We start from the raw sequence: 20,473 nt of genomic DNA, 5'->3' as shown, positions 1-20,473 counted from the left end.
ACATCAAAGTTGGATCAGCCTGTAGTGTGTTTTTCCACTTTAATTTTGTGTGTGACTCCAAATCCAGGCCTCAATTGGTTAATAAATTTGATTTCCATTGATGATTTTTGTGTGATTTTGTTGTCAGCACATCCAACTTTGTACAGAACAAAGTATTCAAAGAGAATATTTCATTCATTCAGATTACTGGAACCATGTCCTGTGCTCTGACGAGACAAAGAAAAACTTGTTTGGCGTAGATGGTGTCCCGCATGTGTGCTGGTGCCCTGGTGAGGATTACCAAGACAACTATTTCTTGCCCACAGTGAAGCATGGTGGTGGTAGCATCATGGTCTGGGGCTGCAGGAGTGCTGCTGGCACTGGGGAGCTGCGGTTCATTGAGGGAAACATGAATTTCAACATGTACTATGACATTCTAAAGCAGAGCACGATCCCCTCCCTTCGGAAAGTGCGCTGCATGGCAGTTTTCCAACATAATAACGACCCCCAACACACCTCCAAGATAACAAGTGCCTTGCTGAGGAAGCTGAAGTTAAAGGTGATGGACTGGTTAAGTATGTCTCCAAACCCAATTGAGCACCTGTAGGGCATCCTCAAGCAGGAGGTGGAGGAGCACAAGGTGTCTAACATCCACCAGCTCCATGATGTCATAGTGGTGAAGTAGCAGATTGCAACTAACTATATATCGCCTCCCTCAACCCACCCTTTCCAAGGCTGTGTAATAGAAACTCCAGTGGCTGTCAGATTTTCTGCCATTGCGCATTCATTCTCTTGCTTTTTCTTGTGCTAAATAACGTGTTGAGAAACATTACTCTTGAATTGTTGCACTATTTGCCCACTCGGCCTTTCACAGAGTGGTGAACCTCTCCCCATCTTCACTTCAGAAAGACTCGGCTTCTTTGAGATATTCTTTTTATACACAATCATGTTACTGACCTGTTGCCAATTAACCACCAAGTGTTTTTTTTAGCATTAAACAACTTTACCAGTCTTTTGTTGCCCTGTCTCAGCTTTTTGAAATGAGTTGCTGGCATCAAATTCACCTTTTTTGCAAGCAGGTTCCAACTGGGTGCTACAGCGCTACCAAATTCAAGCTACCACGTCTACAAAAAAATGCAAAAGGCACTCTTGAGCCAGTGTTTGGTGTGTCTATTTAGGGCTACTGTGGAAACTTGATAGCCTCTTTTGGAAGGCATCCTGCTCGATTTAGATATGAAGGACTCATACTAAGCTGACACAAACATACAGGTGATTACAGGTGATTATACAGTAATGAAGACAAGGTTTTATGTACTATATTCGATTTCTGCTGATGGATCCCTCTAAATCTTACACACTGCACCTTTAAAGACTGCACTTATACATCTGTAACTTATTCAGCTTCTTAGCAGTAATGTTAGCTATCTGCTTTTGTTTTGCAAGCTAGAAATAAAATAATAAAATAACAATTAAAAATATTAAATAGCGCACCTCCAAAAATCCATCTCAAAGCAGTTGTAGTAGGTTATCATTTTTTTCCCCACCTTCAAGATATATCATCAAAGGGGGATTTGCGAGCACTTCATTGCCTGAAAATGTGCCCGAATTTATTAGTAAAACTAAATTAAACTTCCTTTTTTCCTTAAAAATCTAAACTACTGAGGAGCCCTAGTTAACCTACAAAGCCCTGCCGGTAACATCCCGTATAAATAAAAATAATGCTTACTAATTTGTGGCCACAACTTAATTGTCTCTTTCCCACATTTTACTAAGCCATGGCCACACATTTTTTATTTACACGGTATGTCAGCAGCAGGGCTCCATAGGATCCTAATGTGTGACAATGACATAGGAAGGCATAGAAACGATATAATTAATTTGTGGTCATGGCTTAGTAAGGCGTGGGAACGAGATCATGCTTTATTACGCCGTAGTTGCATTATTAAGCTGTAGCTGTAGTTAATTATGATCTCGTCCCCACATCTTACTAAGTCACGGACACGACTTAATTATCTCATTCCCACACCTTCCTAAGTCGTTGTCACGCATTAGGATCCTATACAGCCCTGCTGTGTGGCCAAGGCTTAGTGAAATTTGGGAAAGAGATAATTAAGTTGTGGCCACATCTTAATAAGGCATGGGAACGAGATCCTAAGGAGCCCTGCTGTTGACAACATCCTGTTGTGACAACATCCGTTGTAAAAAGCGCTATACAAATAAATTTGATTTGATTTGATTTGATTTGACATCATGTCTAAATTAAAATAATGCGTGGCCAAAACTTAGTAAAACATAGGAACAAGATAATTAAGTCTTGGCCACAATTTAGTAAGGCATGGGAATTATATAATTAAGTAGTGAAGGTTTACTAATAAAAATAATGCGTGGCAAAGGCATCTTAATACATGGGGATGAGATCATAATCCGAGGTCTCAACTTAGTATGGCGTGGGCATGATATAATTAAGTTGTGGCCATGACTTAGTAAGGCGTGGGAATGAGATCATGCCTTGCTGGTAACATACAGTATAAATAATATTAATGCATGGCCAAGACTTAGTAAAACATAGGAACAAGATAATTTAGTCTTGGCCACAACTTAGTAAGGCATGGGAACAAGATAATTAAGTAAAGCTTAATTTCCTCATTACCACACCTTACTAAGTCATGGCCACGCATTAGGATGTCATTCCCACGCCTTACTTAGTCATGGCCACAACTTAATTGTCTCCTCCCCACTTCTTACCAAGTCGTGGTCACGAATTAGGATCATATGGAGCCCTGCTGGTATAAAAAAAAGAAAAATGTGTTTCCACGGCTTAGTAAGGCGTGGGAACATGATCATTAAGTCGAGGCCACTTCATTATCTCGTTCCCACGCCTTCCTAAGACGTGGCCACGCATTAGGATTTCGTTCCCACGCGTTAATCATTTCCCGTCCACGCTTTATCATTTATATTTGAACAGGACATCATCAGCAGGGCTCCGTTGTAATGCAGTGCGATGTCCCTTTAAAACCTCTGACAAAAAAGCCCATATGATCCCCGAGCTCCAATCACCAATTCCTTCTGCAAAAGCAGCCTCTGCATTTCTCTGGCCGTCTGAATGCTAGCACGGCGAAAAAAGAAAAAGAGGCTGAGGGGAAGAAGAGGAGGGGAGGAAAAAAACGCCGAAGAAATGTGAAAATCAGCGGACGGGTTCATGGCGAGCGGAGGTCCAGAGCTAAAGGAGTTATTGAGGGACTCCTTAACAGCCTCGCAGCCCGGATCAAAATGGTACAGTAACACTGCGCGCGGCTCTCTCTCTCTTTTCTCTTTATTTAAGCTTCCCTTTCTTGATCTCTCACACATTTCAGCGACTTAACTAGGCCCCTTAAACTTGCTGTAGTTTCGTCCCGGACTCTTTTTTTTTGCCACGGCTGTTTTGTGGCCAGTTTTGTGTCAGTCGTGCAAAAATCGCTCTGCAAAACCAAGTTTTTGTGCAACTTGCACGAAGCCCTGGCCAGAGTCCCTCTCTAAAATTGGACGGCTTACAAGAATGCAATGGCTACAATAGCTGCATTGTTGTACATAAAGAGTTAAATTCTCTCCTATCAGGAGCTTCAGCAAGGATCAGGTCGTGACTGGTGCCTTTTTGTGGACGTTGGTGTGGCTCTGTGGACATTTGAGAGGAGAGCAAGTTTTAATATCATACCAGGCAGAATATTTGAGGAATGGTGAAGCTGAGCGAGCGCGTGCCACCTCAGGCTTTTGTGGTTGGACTTGATGACCTTTAAGTGGTCCACCTGGCTGGCCTCTGCTCTGCTTCCATCTCGGTTGTGGGAGAAAGTTTCTTCTCTGATGGGCTAGAAGGAAAAGTTAGGTTTGTTTGAGTGATGTGATTAAACACTGCTCTCGTATGAACTGTCTGGATTCCCATTCGCGCCTCGAACATAAAACATCCAGCATTTAATTATTATTTTTTCTTTGGAAATGCCAAGTCATTACTTTAAGATGTTAAGTCCTATAATGTGTTAATGATAGTACCTCCAAATAACAACTTACCATCTCTGAATAATAAGGGTGTCGTGAAATAATGACTTAGTATCTCAAAATAACGACTAACAGTTTCAAGATAATGATTTGTATCTCAAAGTAATGACTTAGCATTTAAAAAAAAATTCAAATGAACGACTTAGCATCTCAAACTGATCACCATATCTCCAAATAATGGGATAATTTCTCAAAATAATGATTTAGTATCTCAAAGTAATGACCTGGCATCTCAAAATAATGACTTAGTAATTCAAAATAACGACCTAGCCTCTCAAAATGATGACTATATCTCAAAAGAATGGGATAGTTTCTCAAAATAGCAACTTAGTATCTCAAAATAACAACTTGACATTTCTAAAAAATGAGAGTATTGTGATTTGTATCTCAAAATAATGACCGCATTTAAAAGAGCAATTCAAAATAACGCCTTAGCATCTCAAAATGATGACTATATCTCAAAATAATGGGATAGTTTCTCAAAATGACGACTTAGTATCTCAAAGTAATGACCTAGCATCTCAAAATAATGACTTAGTAATTCAAAATAATGACTTAGCATCTCAAAATGATGACTATATCTTAAAATAATGGGATGGTATCTTAAAATAACAACTTAGTATCTCAAAATAACATTTACAAAATAACAATAACATTACCATCTCTAAAAAATTAGGGTATCCTGAAATAATGACTTAGCATCTCAAAATAATGACTAACAGTCTCAAGATAATGGGATAGTATCTCAAAATAATGATTTGTATCTGAAAGTAATGACATAGTAATTCCAAATAATGACTTAGTAATTCAAAATAACGACTTAGCATCTCAGAACGATGACTATTTCAAAATAATGGCATAGTTTCTCAAAATAACAACTTAGTATCTCAAAATAAAGGGATTCTCAAAATAACGACTTAGTATCTCAAAGTAATGACTTAGCATTTAAAATAACAACCTAGCATAAAATAATGAGTTAGCGATTCAAAATGATGACTTAATATTGCAAATTAATTGCCTAGCTATTCACTTAATTATGAATAAAAATAATAACTAGGTGCTGGATTTTTATTTAAGGTGGTGGGAACAATCTTTCATAGAATTGCACTGAAATTAGGATCTTAACATTGACTTCTCTCTCTAGCTACCAAAGTATGGGACACATTTGCTTATATTAGGGATGAAATATCACAGTGAATTTTAGCTAACAGTCACAGAAAGATTTTCTTTAAATGAAAACAGAAGAGATTATTTCTGTAATATGTTTCCCTGGAGCCTTTTAATATTATGTAATGTATGATTAATGTATTATTGTGGGCCAACATTAATAATGGAATAATTTCTGATCCTTGATGACGGGCACTTTTCCGCTTTTAAAATGGTGTTGGGTTGGGTTAAATGAGTGGAAGATTTAGAAATCACCATCACTGGTCTAAAACTCTAAAATGTCATCTGATTTTTGATGATGTCACTGTGCCACAGCAGGCAAGGAGAAATACTTTTAACCAATAACATCATGTTTCACCCTCCCACTGCCCCCACTTACCATGGAGAGAAAACAAACTGCAAAATACCAGTATTTGATGTTCCTGGTGACTACTCGCAGGTGTCGCAGCATTCTACCAAGCATAACTTGGCAGAACATGAATATTATAATGAATATCATTATGCATATATACACTGTTGCAATATCAGGTTCAGCTCAGCTTTTTCAGTTCCTGCCAGCCTGCATGTCTTTTTACATTTAGTCAGTCTGTAAATGTTGTCTGTTGGTTTCTGGCTAATTCTAGTTTGTTTAGTTGTTCATAGCTGTCAGCTAAAAAGCTTGTTTATGGCCAAGAACAGGTTCAGAATTTGATGTAGTCCTGATGTCATATTCTTTTACAGAATCTGATCAAATGGGCTACAAATCAGATATTATCTTATAGAATTTATATAAATATAATAACATATATAAAAATAATAAATGAAAATAAATTAGGCCAAAATAGGTTAGATACGTTTGGGCTTTTATGTAGGGACGAAAGTGCACTGCGCTGTAAGAGGAAGGGTGTGCTGGATTTATAACAAAAGACAAAATGACAAAATTGAATTAATCGCCCAGGCCTTTGATCCTGCTGCTCAAAGCTTTTATGTCATACATCCTTCTACTTTCCAAAATGAAAAGAAGTTCCCAAATAAATGGCTAAAAACATGTTTAATTATTTGTTCTTTAGCCGTTTAGACCCATAACCCCTGTTCATTGAGAACTCGCTCATTTGCGCCCTCTATTGTTTTGCAGTCATGTTTTTGGTGTAATGGGAGAAATAGGAAGTGGCCAGGCTCACTTTAAACTGGAAAAAAAACGTGTTGTTTTCAAAAATAATAGCACAAGTAGAAAGCTCCACCAATCCAATTGTGTCACTAGAGCTAACCTAAGTGAAAATATGAAATTGTCTTTCGCCTCATCACATTGAATTGTTTTAATTCTTATCTCAATTCTATTAATCTGATCATAATATAGTATTTAAGCAGCACTGCGCAGACCTAGCCTGATTGCCGTTGTATGTGCATACGTGATGTACGGTTTAGGCTATTTCTCTCTAACCAAGTCCGCATCAGTTTGTCCCTCTTATAAGGACAAGGGAGAGCAAGAGCATCAGAGGGCTTTAGAGGGAGTTTTAGGCTCCAGGGTCATTTTGGGATCCCTCATTAAAAAACCATGTGGAGCTCAGTGCAGTGGTGGAGTAATCCTGCAGCCAGCACACATCTGGAGGCTTGGGTTAATATCTGGGTCAGGTCACCAGTGGAGTGAGTATGGTCCTCTCTCTCCTTGGCTTCTGGTTGGTGGCCTGTGTTTTTTTTTCCCCACTAAAGTGGTGCTTTTAAAAATTTAGGCACATAAGCTGTGATAAGCTCTATGTTCGAGGTCCAGCCATAAATTAACATGAAACACGATCCTTTTTTTGCTGGAGATTTGCTCGGAAAAGCGCAGAATACAGTTTCAGCTCGCTGATGTCTTTTGTAGAATGGCATTCCAAAACACAAGGATGTTCAAGGAATTGTCTTTTTGAAATGTGGTCTTTTGTAAAAATGTAAATATTTTGAAGATATTAACCTGGGAACTTGGTGGTTTGTCCTGAAAAGCAGTGTATTTCTTAATCTCAAGTTGTTTTTGGTGTAATATTGCTCAGAAGAGATATCCTCTTTTCATGAGGAAGTGAAACTCTGCCAGATTCCGGGTTTAATCACAGATGCCTAATAGATATAGATGGATGCAGAATCTCAGATTTGAGCCTTGCTGTTTGCCAGTGAAGGGTATTGTGAGCGCAAAAACCTTCTTTAGAATTGAAGTATAAATGAAAGCACAAGACAATGAAAACTGCTTATTATTCATCGCATGTCTTTTCAGTAGGACAAAACTGAGCTGAAAAATTATTACACTGTGTGGCTATAAAATCCAGAAAAGTGTCGAAGGAAAGACATTCTATTATGTTTTAGTTGTACTTTGCACTTTGGCACTGATGTTTGTGATTTTTTTTGTATCATTTCAACTGAGGCTTCACTGACTGCTTCTGTTGTTTTGCTGTTGTCTGCTCATCGAGTGAGATGTCCCATTTTCACTGTTGATCAGCTGCTGCTCAAACTGCTTGAATGCATCTGTGGTGACCAGCACAGGAGAGCAAAGAAGACAAACTGTGCTTTAAATCACTGTTTCCAGTTTTATTACCATTAAAATTATTTGTAAAGTTTTAGATCGTTGTTAAATTTAGATTCACGACACTTCATTGTAGGCCTGTTTAATTATTTCAGTAAAATATTAACTAAAAGTGCCATTTCTGACCATTTTCAGAAATTTTCAGTGGAAAAAGACTGGAAGCTTTTGATAACTTTTATTACCAAAACTGCAAAGCTGTCTGCTCAGGATTTTTGTGGAACTCTGTATTATCGGTTGGCTATGTGGCAAAAATAAAACTTCATGAGACTTTTTTCCATTTGTTTTCATGACAAACAATAAATATATTACAGTGTTTGTATTATTTTAGTTTGAGGTCTACAGAAACATGAGGTTTGTTCAAATAGACCAGGGCAACAGTATTGCAGCGATTTAAAAAAGTCTGAAAAATGACATTTTTAATTCAATGCTTCCATAAATAAAGCACAAAATTCAAAACAACTCTTACATGATAAGGCAGTGAAAAGCTAAACGTGACAATTTATCACATGTATCATACCCATACTGTGCATTCAGGACATTCCTGCCCTACCCTGACTTTAAAGCTTCGCTGTCCTTTATCGCTCAGCTTTGAGGGTTTCTTTAATCCATGTGACAAGTGCGGCTAGCGAGTTCCAGCAGACATGCCTGACCCCTGTAGTAAGTTGCTTTTGCTACATAGGTGTTGCTAATTGATGTACTACGCATTAACTGTGTTGACAGGGCCTCTACAAGGTCAGCTCTTCATGCTTTATACAAACACCTCTGTATCTTACTGCATGGATGGTAGATTCTAATGAAGCTATTTGAATAAATATTTCTATACTCACATTGGGCCTCATTCACCAACATTTTCCTATATTTGTTCTTAAATTTGTTTTTGAAAAGGGTCCCAAGAAAAAGTCTACGTCAGGTTCATGACGCGTTCTTAAACCACAGAACTGTTTGCAGCTTTGTGTTTGAGTGTGTGCAGTTTCTGTTCTTACGTAAGAGCAAATCCCAGTTCAGAAAATATTGATGAATGTCAGAATCTTCATGAAAACTAAAATTTAAAAAACGAAAAACGAAATTTCTTCTTAAGAAGGTTGGTGAATGAGGCCCAGTGCCCTAAAGAAAGGTCAGTCCAGTTGGTTGCAGAATGATTTACACATTTGATAATATTTAATGAAATTGTTCAAAAAACATCACAAATATACATATACATTACAGCCAATACAGGTGTGACACTTTCTAACTGAAAATTGGCCAGTTTGTAATGAATTAAATGGAGCCAAATAAAGCAGCAATATTGGGTTCGTGATTCAACATTGTCACAACATCCATCCATCCATCCATCCATTTTCTAAGCCGCTTCTCCGTCAGGGTCGCGGGGGGATGCTGGAGCCTATCCCAGCAGTCTTTGGGCGGAAGGCAGGATACACCCTGGACAGGTCACCAGTCCATCGCAGGGCAGACACACAGACACAGACAGTCACTCACACACTCACACCTAGGGACAATTTAGCACACCCAATTGGCCTGACTGCATGTCTTTGGACTGTGGGAGGAAACCGGAGAACCCGGAGGAAACCCACGCAGACACGGGGAGAACATATTGTCACAACATTTTGAACAAAAAATATCAAAAATATTCTGAGGATATCTCTGCTATAGGAGTAAGATAACTAACTTCCAGGCCACTGGCATATCTGTTAGGACTCCTGGACACTGGGTGGTAATAGGAACCAGACGTCTGAAGAATTGAATGCCGCTGAAAGCTCCCTCATAGAAAGTTATTACATCCAATTGTTATGAATATGCAGCGTGATGCCTGAGACTTTTTATTATGATAGTTTTAAGCTTAAGCGTTTCTTAAAACTGCTAATAATCATTCCCAGATATTTTTTTTTTTTCAAATTTATCTCTATTTTATCATCCTTAACATTACAATTAGCCTAAAAGCTCAGAAGCCATGGTTTTGAATGAAACACATTACATTACATTAGCATTTGGCTGATGCTCTTATCCAGAGCGACTTACAATTTGATCATTTTTACACAATTGGCCTGACTGCATGTCTTTTGGACTGTGGGAGGAAGCCGGAGAACCCGGAGGAAACCCACACAGACATGGGGAGAACATGCAAACTCCACACAGAGTGTGGATTCCCCCGGCCAGGGAATTGAACCCAGGCCCTCCTTGCTGTGAGGCGACATCGCTACCCGCCACGCCACCGTGCCGCCACACAATGGCTTTATCTGTGTTGTCGACATTGTGACCCCTGGTTCCTATCATCACCACTTTAAAGAAATCTGAATCAGTATGTTTCTCTACAATGAACCATTGCACATCAAGCCACTCTGAATGCCTTTGTTTACATCTCAATGATTGAATTATGCTGACGTTTTCAAAAAAGTTGTGTAAAACTTTTTTAAGAACCTGTTTAAATTTTAATTTCGAATTTATGTAATTTATTTTAAACATACCATTTTTATATGGTGATGTAGACTTTGTTTTAGGCTCTTCTGTCTAATCTAAATCGATCTTTCTGCTTAAATGTGTTGATCTGAGTCTCTCCAAGCCTCATTCAGCTCCTCACATTGCTGTTGGTTTAGGTCAGAGTCTGTACATGGGGATGGAGTTGGCTCCTGCGTGGGGTGTTGGCATGTGCGCTGGCTGGGTGGCCGCTTGTGTTTTATGTGGCAGTGAGATGCCAGCAGCTCCACAGGCTCTTCTTCTGGCCAGAAGTCCTGACTCAGCTCCTGCTCCGGTCGAGTCCTGCTGGCAGACGGCGGCGGAGCAGAGCGGACACTCTAACCTCACACAGCCCTGATTATCTAGCCCCTGCAAAGAGTCATTTAAAGTTCACTTACAGATGCACTCAGAGCCTCTTCATATCCGGTGGAAAAGGAAGCCCAGGCTGAATTGGAAGTAGATGGCGACACTTGCAGTAATTGAATGCTCACCATTTTAAAGCCCTGGAATCTCATTAAAATGTTAGAAAAATGAACTTATTCAGGGCACGGCTGATATTGGTTGGCTGATACAATTAACCAATACCATCAATAAAGCAGTGATATTGCTTTCATTGTATGATATAAGTTGCTTTGAGGTTTCATGTTATTATTCCCGAGGAATCCGCCTTAGAAAACTTTACAATGCTGGGAAGCTCTGTCCTTGCACTAAATTTTTTACAATACATTTTTGTAACCTTTTAGTTACTGGCTGTTTGTTTGAGACATTTGATGAGGACTGTCATATTTAACAGCTCATAAAAAGACAACTTACAATCTTATCAGACACTGGTAAAGCACTGTTCTACTAAACCTTAGGGAATCTGTTTAGAGAGCCCATATCATGGAAATCCACATATTCCTCACTGGCCATGAGAGATTTTGTCGTAGGATGTAAGCACTGTTAAGGTTTTACGACATATTCTTCAATCCCCAGTCCAGACGGACTGTACATGAAATATTTAATTGCACAAACAGCCTGCTTTGAATTTGTTGCTTTTGTGATGTCACAAAACCAAAACAGTTACATGTATCTGCTTATTCAGCCTAAAGCTGTTTAGCTCCACCAATTCACAACTTTTGAGTGTTTCAGCCTGGACTGCTAATTTTTCAGAACACAGGTAATTTACATACTGAAGCCTTAAAGAAACAATAACAAAGCCAGCCTGTTTAGTTCTGCAGCAGGGGTGTCTAAAATGTTTTTTCAAAGAGAGCCAGCTCAGACCATGTCAAAATAACCGAGGCCTGAAATGTTGTTTACAAATGATTAAAAATGTGAAGTTTTACAACCCTGTAGAGTCCAAATGAGCATCGAGCTGGCAATCCATTCTGAAATGTTGGTGATATCCCCTTAAACACATAGAAATCCGCCACCAGAAGAGTTACGGCATGACGCATGCATGTTAAGAGTTTTCTGTGAGTTACTGTGTTTATCACTGTATAAAAGATGCATGAGGCTTTTTTTATTGCTAGATTGCTGATTCAGAGCTGTTTAGATTGGTAAATGCTTATAACAAATTACTGATTTGTTTATAGCGTAACAACAAAATGTGACTAATGTATTAATTAAAATATAATGTTCGGTTGTGTAAGATCATGTTCTTTCAAAAAATTACTTAATTAAACAAATGAAGCAGATTAAACAGCATAAATAGCCATAATTTTGTTTGGCCTTTAAGAGTTGAACTAACGGTAGTGTTGCCATCAGGTAGGAGAAAAAACTGCATTGTACTGACTGGCAGGCCAATTATAACACACTCTAAAACAGAAGCCATGGGCCAATTAAAATCTGTTCGCGGGCCACATTTGGCCCTAGGGCTGGACTTTGGGCACCCCTGTTCTATAGGATAAAGAGAGATTGGAAAATGGTGGTGTAAAAACAGATTAACAGATTATGGAACAAGGGGACTTTGAAGAAAAATAAAATACGGCAAAAAAAAAAAAGAATATGGGCCTTTTGATATTTGGTAGTATAATTTTATATTTGTATCTGACTAATTTTCATATTGTTTGAGACCTGATCTATAACAAGTTTACCTTGACATTTTAAGGTCCTCTTATCAGGCCCATTTTCACTCTCTTAGATAGGCCTACATATCTTACATATTAGTTTCTTAGCAGTTATTGAATCAGTCTGAATAATAAGCCTTAAGGATAATAACTAAGCAATAAGCTCATAAAACCTCTGACAGTGTAATTTATTGGAAATTTATTGTTCATTTAGTTATTAATTTTCTGCTAGGTTGTTGTTGTTGTTTTTGTTGTTGTTGTAGTTTTAGTTATGAGTATTTTATGGCACACTTATGCTCTATTGTAGGAGCAGATGCATAATAGATAAAATCCTTCAAACATTAAAGATATGCAGCAGTTTTATGTCCCAGTTTCTGGAAAATATTTCTGACACCAATACTGTAGCCTCTGGTTTGTTTAACCCCTTAAACCCAAACGGCCTCCAATTCATCATTGTTATCGATAATACATTACATATTAGTTCCGTACTGATTACTGAGTAACTCAAGAATGGTTAGTACATAATATGTCTTAAGGATAACAGTTGGATAATAAGCCTCCAGTTTAAAGGGCCCATATCCTACATTTCTCATGGATTTTATTTTTCGCTTGAGCTTTGCTTAAAACATTTATTGGTTTTCTGTACTTAAACTTCATAATGGAACCTCGGTGTTACTTCATCGTTTACACAGAGTTCATGATTGATTTAAGTTAATACTTCTGAATGTAGACAGATAAGGGTCAGTGTAGAAAACCTCACCCATTTCCAAATTCATTGATTTATCTATTTCCTGTGAATTTTATTTCACAGTTCTTGCCCTTGAAGAGTTCCCTGAGCAGTCTTTACTGGGCTGAGCGAAACTCTACCATTAACTCATGCTGTGTTCCCCTGCTTTGCTAAATCTGTTGGAAAGGTGAGTCACCCTGAGTTTCATTTGTCCTTGACAAAGAATACTATAGATCTGATTGTGAAGAGTGACTAGAGTAGCAGCTAAATTTTTAAAGGGGAATTCCACTAATTGCCCAAAATTCTGGCAGAAATTAAAAGATGAAAATAAAGTCATTCAAAGTAGTTTGATGGGAAATTGTTTAGACAAATGCACAGAGGCAAAATTGTTAATAACATTGGTGATGGGAACCAGACGTCTGAAGTGTTTAATACCTCTAAAAGATCTTTCATAGGAAGCTATTACACACCATTGTTACTAACACATTGTCTGATGGCTGAGGCCTTGTTTTGTGATAGCTTTGAAAGAAAAGCCTGTTTCTTTTAAGAAATTTTTGGCAGAGGTACATTTACAATGTAACAATGGGTTGTTTTGGATAGTAAATATTTGTGTCCCCTGGTTCCTATCACCACTCTCTGCAATGAATCATTTCACATCCAACCACTCTGAATGACTTTGTTTACATCTCAACTATTGATTTATGCTGATATTTTGAAAAATCCCTTTAAATCAGAAAGCTCACTGTACAGGGAACGCCATCTGTAATCATGTTTCTTAGATCTTTCTCAGCAATTGGTTTGTTTTTTCTTAAGGGCCTGTTTACTGACCCTAAGATTACAGTGGACTGGGCCTCTAAATTCCACTATGACCCTTCTGACACAAGTTGACTCTTTGTTGTTCATAAAAAGTTTAGTTTCTAGAATGTCTTTGAATGTAGCTTAGAGTTGTAGTTGATCAGCCAAGCCGAGTTTGGTGACTTAAGTTTTCTGCTTTAGTCTTCCACTGGAGCTACAAAGCTAAAGGATGCTATCCAAGGATGCTTATTGTATACTAGAGATGGCATTGATCTGATTCTAGGTAACATTATCAGGCCATTATTAGTGGTGCAATTTTTCACTTTTCTCACAAGTTTACTGTTTCACACTGCTGTGCTACACATTTCCCCATTTCTGACATTATCTAACCACAAAGCTTCTGATTTGAAGTGATCCAAACAGCCATGGATCTAATTGGCATGTGTAATAACAGGGGTTTTGTATTCAGGAGGTTTGCTTAGTGAAAGCATCGCTCTGCTTTGTGGCAACGCTGTGACAGTGTGTAATTATTATCCCTGTTGGCAAGGAGGCTGAGAGCTGGAGAGGAATCCAAAACTTGTCTGTTGTGCGACCTCAGCACTAGAAAAGAGAGACTGCCAGGGGTTGCGGGCCATGATTTTGTCATTAACATTGATTCTTTTAGCAGTTTTTTTGGCTAGGGCTCTAAATGTCCTTCAGTTTGATTGCACCAAGTGAGACTGAACTGATCTATAATCTCTGATATATGTGAATGATACACTGACAGGCCAAAAGTCATGGGATAGGAAGTAGTATCGCATAGGACCCCCTCTAGCCTGGTGAAGCATCTGTTCTCTGTGGTAGTTGTAGGTGCAGGATCTTGGGTGCAACTGAACCTCTCCACCACATCCAGAATGCTCCTCAAACCAATTCTGGACATCTTGGGCCTGATTTCACAGTGCATTATCCTGCTAGAATATGCAATCATTCGTGTGGGGGTACATGGACTCCATGAAGGGCTGTAAATGGTGACCAAGCAGTGCAACCTAGCGGTCACCGGTCAATGACGTGTTTATATGGATCAGTGGGCCCAACCCATGAAATGAAAACACACACCACACCAGTATGGAACTACCATTACTCTACACAGTACCTTGCTGACAACTGGGATCCATGGCTTCATGAAAGTCTGTGCCCCACACGAATCCTACCATCTGTTCGAAACATCACAAACCCAGGTGAGGCGCTGTGTCCGGTGTTATGTTGTTAGCAGAGGCACTCTGGTGGGTCTTCTGCTCCCACATCCCATGGAAACTAAAGAATGCCGCACTGACCAGTGGGATATGCATGTGGGGTCTCCTGCTTTGAATATAGATGTGATTTCTGCTAGAGTCTCTTATCTGATCAGACAGACAATTCTAGCCAGACGTCGCTGGTCACACTCATTAAGTACCTGTGGGCGGCCACTGCGCCATCCACTGTGGGGGGTAGTGCCTTCTGTGACGTATTCCTGGTACGCAGATGCCATGGTGGATCAAGGAGTGTTAAATGCCCACGCAACTTCAGAAACAGAATGTCCCATCCATCTGGCCCTCACTATCATGTCTCATTCAAACTTCACGTCGCCTTGCCATGAACACACTGTCCAGATTTCAGCCTCACATGCAAGATAACACCTCACAACTTATATAGGTGGGGGGTTTCCCAAGCCATTCCCTGAGGTACCACCACTTTATTATCAATTTACATACTGCTGTCCCATGAATTTTGGCATGTCAGTGTATATCTAGGACTTTGCAGCAGAGAGCAGTGCTTGACTACTGCACCTTTGTTTGGTCTGTGCCTGCAAGTGGATGGATGTAGTATTTAAGCTAAACATCTCAGCTACTCAGATCTCTGTACCGGAACTATCAGTTTTAAGATGTGAGTTTTCAGGATGCATAGCCTTGATTACATTTCCTAAAGAAGTGTAATCAAGTTAAATGGTTGCAAGGTCATAGATTTATGACCCCAGTCATGGCTATTCGTGTTTTTCCGCTACTATGTCTCCTTGTTGTGTCCACAGTGTTTATGGCCGACTGCTGGAACTCACACAGAGAGCTCACAACAGCATGAGGCTGCTTTTCAGGATTTATAGACACTTAAAATGACATCCCTCTCTCTCTCTCTCTCTCTCTCTCTCTCTCTCTCTCTCTCTCTCTCTCTCTCTCTCTCTCTCTTTCTCACTTTCTTTGTTTCACTCACTTTCTCGCTCTCTGTCTCTGTTTCTCTCTCCCCCTGTCTGAAATATCATTCTGCCTCATTCTCTCTTCTCTCTCACTTCTCTCTCCTACCTCTCCTTATCTCTCTTTCTCTCCCTCACTATCTGTCTCATACTGGTACATCTGTCTCATACTGGTACTGTCTATCTCTCTCAAACTCTCTCTCATACTCTCTTTTCCACCTTTCTTCTCTCTCACTGTCTCTCATACTCTCGCCCACTTCTCTCTCTCCCTATAACTCATACCATCACGGTCTCTCTGGCTTTCTCTCCTTCCCTGTTAGTCACAGTCTGTCTCTCTCTCTCTCTCTCTCTCTCTCTCTCTCTCTCTCTCTCTCTGTCTCTCTGTCTCATCTCACTCTCCCTCTCTATCTCTCCTTACCTTTTTCTCTCCTCCACTCTATTTCTCTGTCTCACTGTCTCTTTTCTTCCTACTTCTCTCTCACTGTCTGATACTCTCTCTCCCTTCTTCTTCTCTCTCTCCTGCTTTCTGTCTCTCTCCCCTTCACTGTCTGTCTCATTCTGTCACTCTCTCTCTCTCTCTCTCTCTCTCTCTCTGTCTTCCTTACACTTGTATTCACATAAACAAAATTGCTTGTTGATTCACTGCAGTAAACACACACTCAGCGAGGCTGTAAGTCATTTCTGTGTAATTTGTGTTCCACCTGGAGGGTCCTCTTTGTTTGTGTGTGCAGTGTCTAGCTCAAGGTCAGGACGGAAGTGTGTGCTGATTGGATTGGGGGGGGGTTCTCTCTCTCTCTTTCTCTCTCTCTGTCTGCTCCATTCTGTGCGGTGCTCCTTCACCTTGGCGGGAGCTCAGAGCTCAGAGGGCAGCGGGTGCGCAGAGTGCAGAGCCCTGCAGCTGGCCTGCTGAGGAGAGTGGAGAGCACAGTGTGAGACTGAGGCTGTCTGACTCTCTCAGTCCCACTGAGACTGACACACACACTTACAGTATCTCTCCTCTGACCCTCAGGGAAATCATCAGTGCAGCCACAGTGGCTCAGAGGAGTCTACTGACTGTCTGCCTCAATCACTGTTGACTTACTGTGAAGTTTACTGCTAAAACCTGTGATGTAATATATCGGAAGGAAGGAAACCTCATATGTCCATTTTTCAGTTTTTGACGTCATTTGAAAAAACTTTACATTGCGTGTAAATCTCAAAATGAATTGGGGGGGGGGGGGGGGGGGGGGGTTGGAGGTGGAGTCTGGTTCAATTGATTTACATTAATCATACATTAATCAAATTTTTGGACCCCACTATGTGTATATGTGTGTGTGTATATATATATATATATATATATATATAAGATTATGTTTTAAGATCATCTTAAGATCATGCAAAAAGGTCAGGTTTTTAGTTTTTTTGGGTTTATCCTTTCCTTTCCAAACCACTCTTTCTGATCTACTCATCAGAGGCTTTTGCACAAACTTGTGGCGTCCTTTGCCAGCTTGAGTGCATGCTGTCATTAAAGCAAAGAGAGTATAAAAAAAAGTTAAAATTCATGTTCAAATTTCAGACTATACTTTTCCCGCAAATTATCATGCCAACAATATAATCTGAAAATGAAAAACCTTGTATCGAATTAGAAAGGAAAGCAAATAGAAGCATTTTCACTGGTGTTCTAGTGGTCTGAGCACACAATGAGCACTCAGACTGTTTTTCCAAAATGTTAAACTACAGTTACAGACTGCAGTTCAACATACTGGGAAATGTGCCAATTTAGCATGTTAATTACAAATGAACAACAACTGTGCATTAAAATGTGTCTAGAGTTTATTCTCTGTAGAGAAGCGTAATTTGACCAGGGGCGCCCAAACTTTTGCATACGACTGTGTATGATTTCTCCTCAAGTCTACAATCCGTCTTCAGTTATGTGATCACTAAGCCTGAGGAAAGTCTGCGTGTTGTTTTGGAAAAGAAAGTTCTGGCGCTGGGACACTGGGTCGTTGTTTGTTGTCTTTATATGCCTGATCAGGTACCACTGCCCGACAGCTACTTGAAGCTCTTTCACAGTGTCCAGGTCCTGCTGGGCAGCTTCATCAGTCGTGGCTGTGTCCTGCCAGGCAGGCTGTCAGCAGAGAAAGAGGAAGAGCGCAGAGGGCAGGAGGACAGCGATTAGTCCCACATCTTCTTTAACATTAGACTGATTAGATTCCCATGAACATGAGAGCTTTTCATTACTGCAGACTGATAGTTCAACCTCAGCTTCTCCTCTTACCTACTGGGCAGACACACAGTGAGTTTAGCCAAAGGTAAAAAGGAGTCCTGCCACTTTTCTGGGATGTGCACACTGTGAAAGTTTTTTTGTTTTTTTCTTTGTTGTTGTGTATAATAGAAATGTGGTTCTATTTAGGCTTGCTGTTTCATTTGTTTTTCATTTGTTTTGTATGAGTGAATCCGTGAGTCATTGTGAATGAGTGAATCAGCTATATGAGGGAATTATGCCAGTATAATATAAGAGATCATGATAACCCATGATTACACTTTTAGTGACATAATTCAACCTTTTTAGTTTTTTTTTTATTTCCTCATTTTTATTTTTCAGGTAATACATGGGAAGGGGTGTGAATGATTGCATCAACTACATAATTATATATATATATATATATATATATATATATATATATATATATATATATATATATATATATTATAAACAACCTACACACATCTTCTGACTTTCTATATGTAAATATGTAATTCTGTTGATGATAAATGATCTTAAAAAAAGTATTTATTAGGCCAAAGCTTTCCCAAAACTATCAAAACAATGTCTCAACATATTCATAACTATTTTGTGTTGTAATTGTCTGTGAAGGAGCTTTGCGAGGCATTAAACTATTCAGACATTTGGTTCCCATCACATCACCATTCTGACTCAATACCTTTCTCTAGAATGGAGCATTTCACATCAAACCACTCTGAATGACCTTGTTTACATCTTAATGATCTAATTATGCTGAATTTTTGAATAAGAGACGGACAGAAAGTGAGGCTGTAGCTTTATCTTATGCTTATGTTTAACCCTTAGATCACTGGTCAGTAACCAAAAATGTAAAGAAGACTCGTTTTGTCAAGTTTTAACAAAAATCAAACCACCTTGGTAGCCACAACATTTCACATCCATTTTATTGAGGGATTCTCACCATCTGGGATGTAAATATCTCTCAGTGTGTGCTAATGTACTAGTATAGACTAAAAATATAAACAAAATCGCAGGCTTACTTTGAACTTTAGCTCGGCTGTAACTGCTTTTCTCACATCTCCAGCAGGAAACTTTTTCACATAAGTAGAACAGTTTTCAAGTAAAATGTCTCTTATTGTTTGATTTTTTTATCAAGCTAAAGTCAGCTTTTCGTTCGCCAGGTTCTTGTTCAAATTTTCCCGCTCCACCTTAAGTGAAAACAGGCTGCTTCAAATGGGACATTGCATTGAAACTAACCCCATCATGTGGTGGCTGTGCTGTAAACTGGCTGGCTTTCACAGTGAGTTTTTCACAAGCTTAAAAAACGGTGCTATATCACAACCACCAAAAGGGAAAATAATACAGGTGTGAAAAAAGGTACTTTTACGCTACCAGAACAGTCATCAGGATGAATCTTCTGCCCGATTGCTATCAAAATTCACAGATGACAGTGCTATTAGAGTCCGAGAATGTGACTAAAAGTGTTTAGCTACATATATATCCATGTTTCATTTTGCCCCGCATTAGTTTGTGCCCCACTCACCTCAAATTAAAATTAAAATATTATAGCAATGTTACATTAATAACTCTAGACTAGCCATTGGTTATTATCTACATACACTTTGTAATTTCTGTGAGTTCAACCACTGTATGTTTTTCAGTCATAAATAAAGTCTAAAGTGGTATTTTTGAGTTTGGCACGATTCCGACATCAGTGCCATGCCAAGTACACCAAATAACACCATAAGCCTTCCTCTAAGCCTAGTCCTCCTCTGAACTGTGCTGCAGCGGATGGAGAGACAGTGAGTCAGGCTCTTTCTCTCTTCCTCTCTTGTGTCTGTTCAGATCAGCACTGGTCGCTGAGGCCGCTCAGCCCTGTGTCCTCTCTGAGGGAGATGTGAGCTGACACCGTGCCCGCTCCGGTTCTTGAGGGCGTCACTCAAGTCACCCAACCCCGAGTCCCTGTCAGGAGCTCACTGGAAGGGAAGTGGGCTGCTGAGTTAGCACTTTCTCTTGGCTGCAATGACTTCCGCTCTTTTTTTCCTCTGGGGCCTTGAGGGCATCGTCATAACTAGAAAGGCAAAAACTAGCTTAATTGGCTTGCATGCAGAATAAGGTCAGTCAGTTCTTTTAGATTTTAAAAAGAGGTATACATCATATATTTGAATTAGTGTGAAAAGTACAGTGCGTGAAAATAGCGTGTATGGCTGGCTAGCATTGCTTTCTTTCTAATTATGTTACGTGACTGGCTAATTGATTTTGTGGCTGCTCAAGGTCGGTCAGAGGTTTTCACATTAGCCACATGCTAACAGGGCTCTTT

At 39.5% G+C, this 20,473-nt stretch overlaps 1 protein-coding gene across 5 annotated transcripts in view; it reads left to right on the top strand.

Annotated features, from left to right (window-relative positions):
• Positions 1-3,053: 3,053 nt before the first annotated feature.
• Positions 3,054-20,473, top strand: part of zbtb47b (zinc finger and BTB domain containing 47b) — a 49,853-nt gene continuing 32,433 nt past the window's right edge. For 2 of the 5 annotated variants that reach the window (XM_037533824.1, XM_037533822.1), the window contains exons 1-3: positions 3,054-3,252; positions 13,016-13,118; positions 19,999-20,269. In XM_037533824.1, coding sequence (XP_037389721.1) covers positions 20,258-20,269 — 12 coding nt within the window. In that variant the 5' untranslated portion in view covers positions 3,054-3,252; positions 13,016-13,118; positions 19,999-20,257. The remainder of the gene's footprint in view (positions 3,253-13,015; positions 13,119-19,998; positions 20,270-20,473) is intronic. The other 3 variants (XM_037533823.1, XM_037533825.1, XM_017717507.2) reach the window with 3 other exon arrangements.

This window comes from Pygocentrus nattereri, chromosome 24 (genome assembly GCF_015220715.1).
Source record: "Pygocentrus nattereri isolate fPygNat1 chromosome 24, fPygNat1.pri, whole genome shotgun sequence".
In the NCBI taxonomy this organism is placed as follows: Eukaryota; Metazoa; Chordata; class Actinopteri; order Characiformes; family Serrasalmidae; genus Pygocentrus; species Pygocentrus nattereri.
Note: the sequence above shows the minus strand (reverse complement) of the source record. Positions and strands in the feature narration are given on the sequence as shown.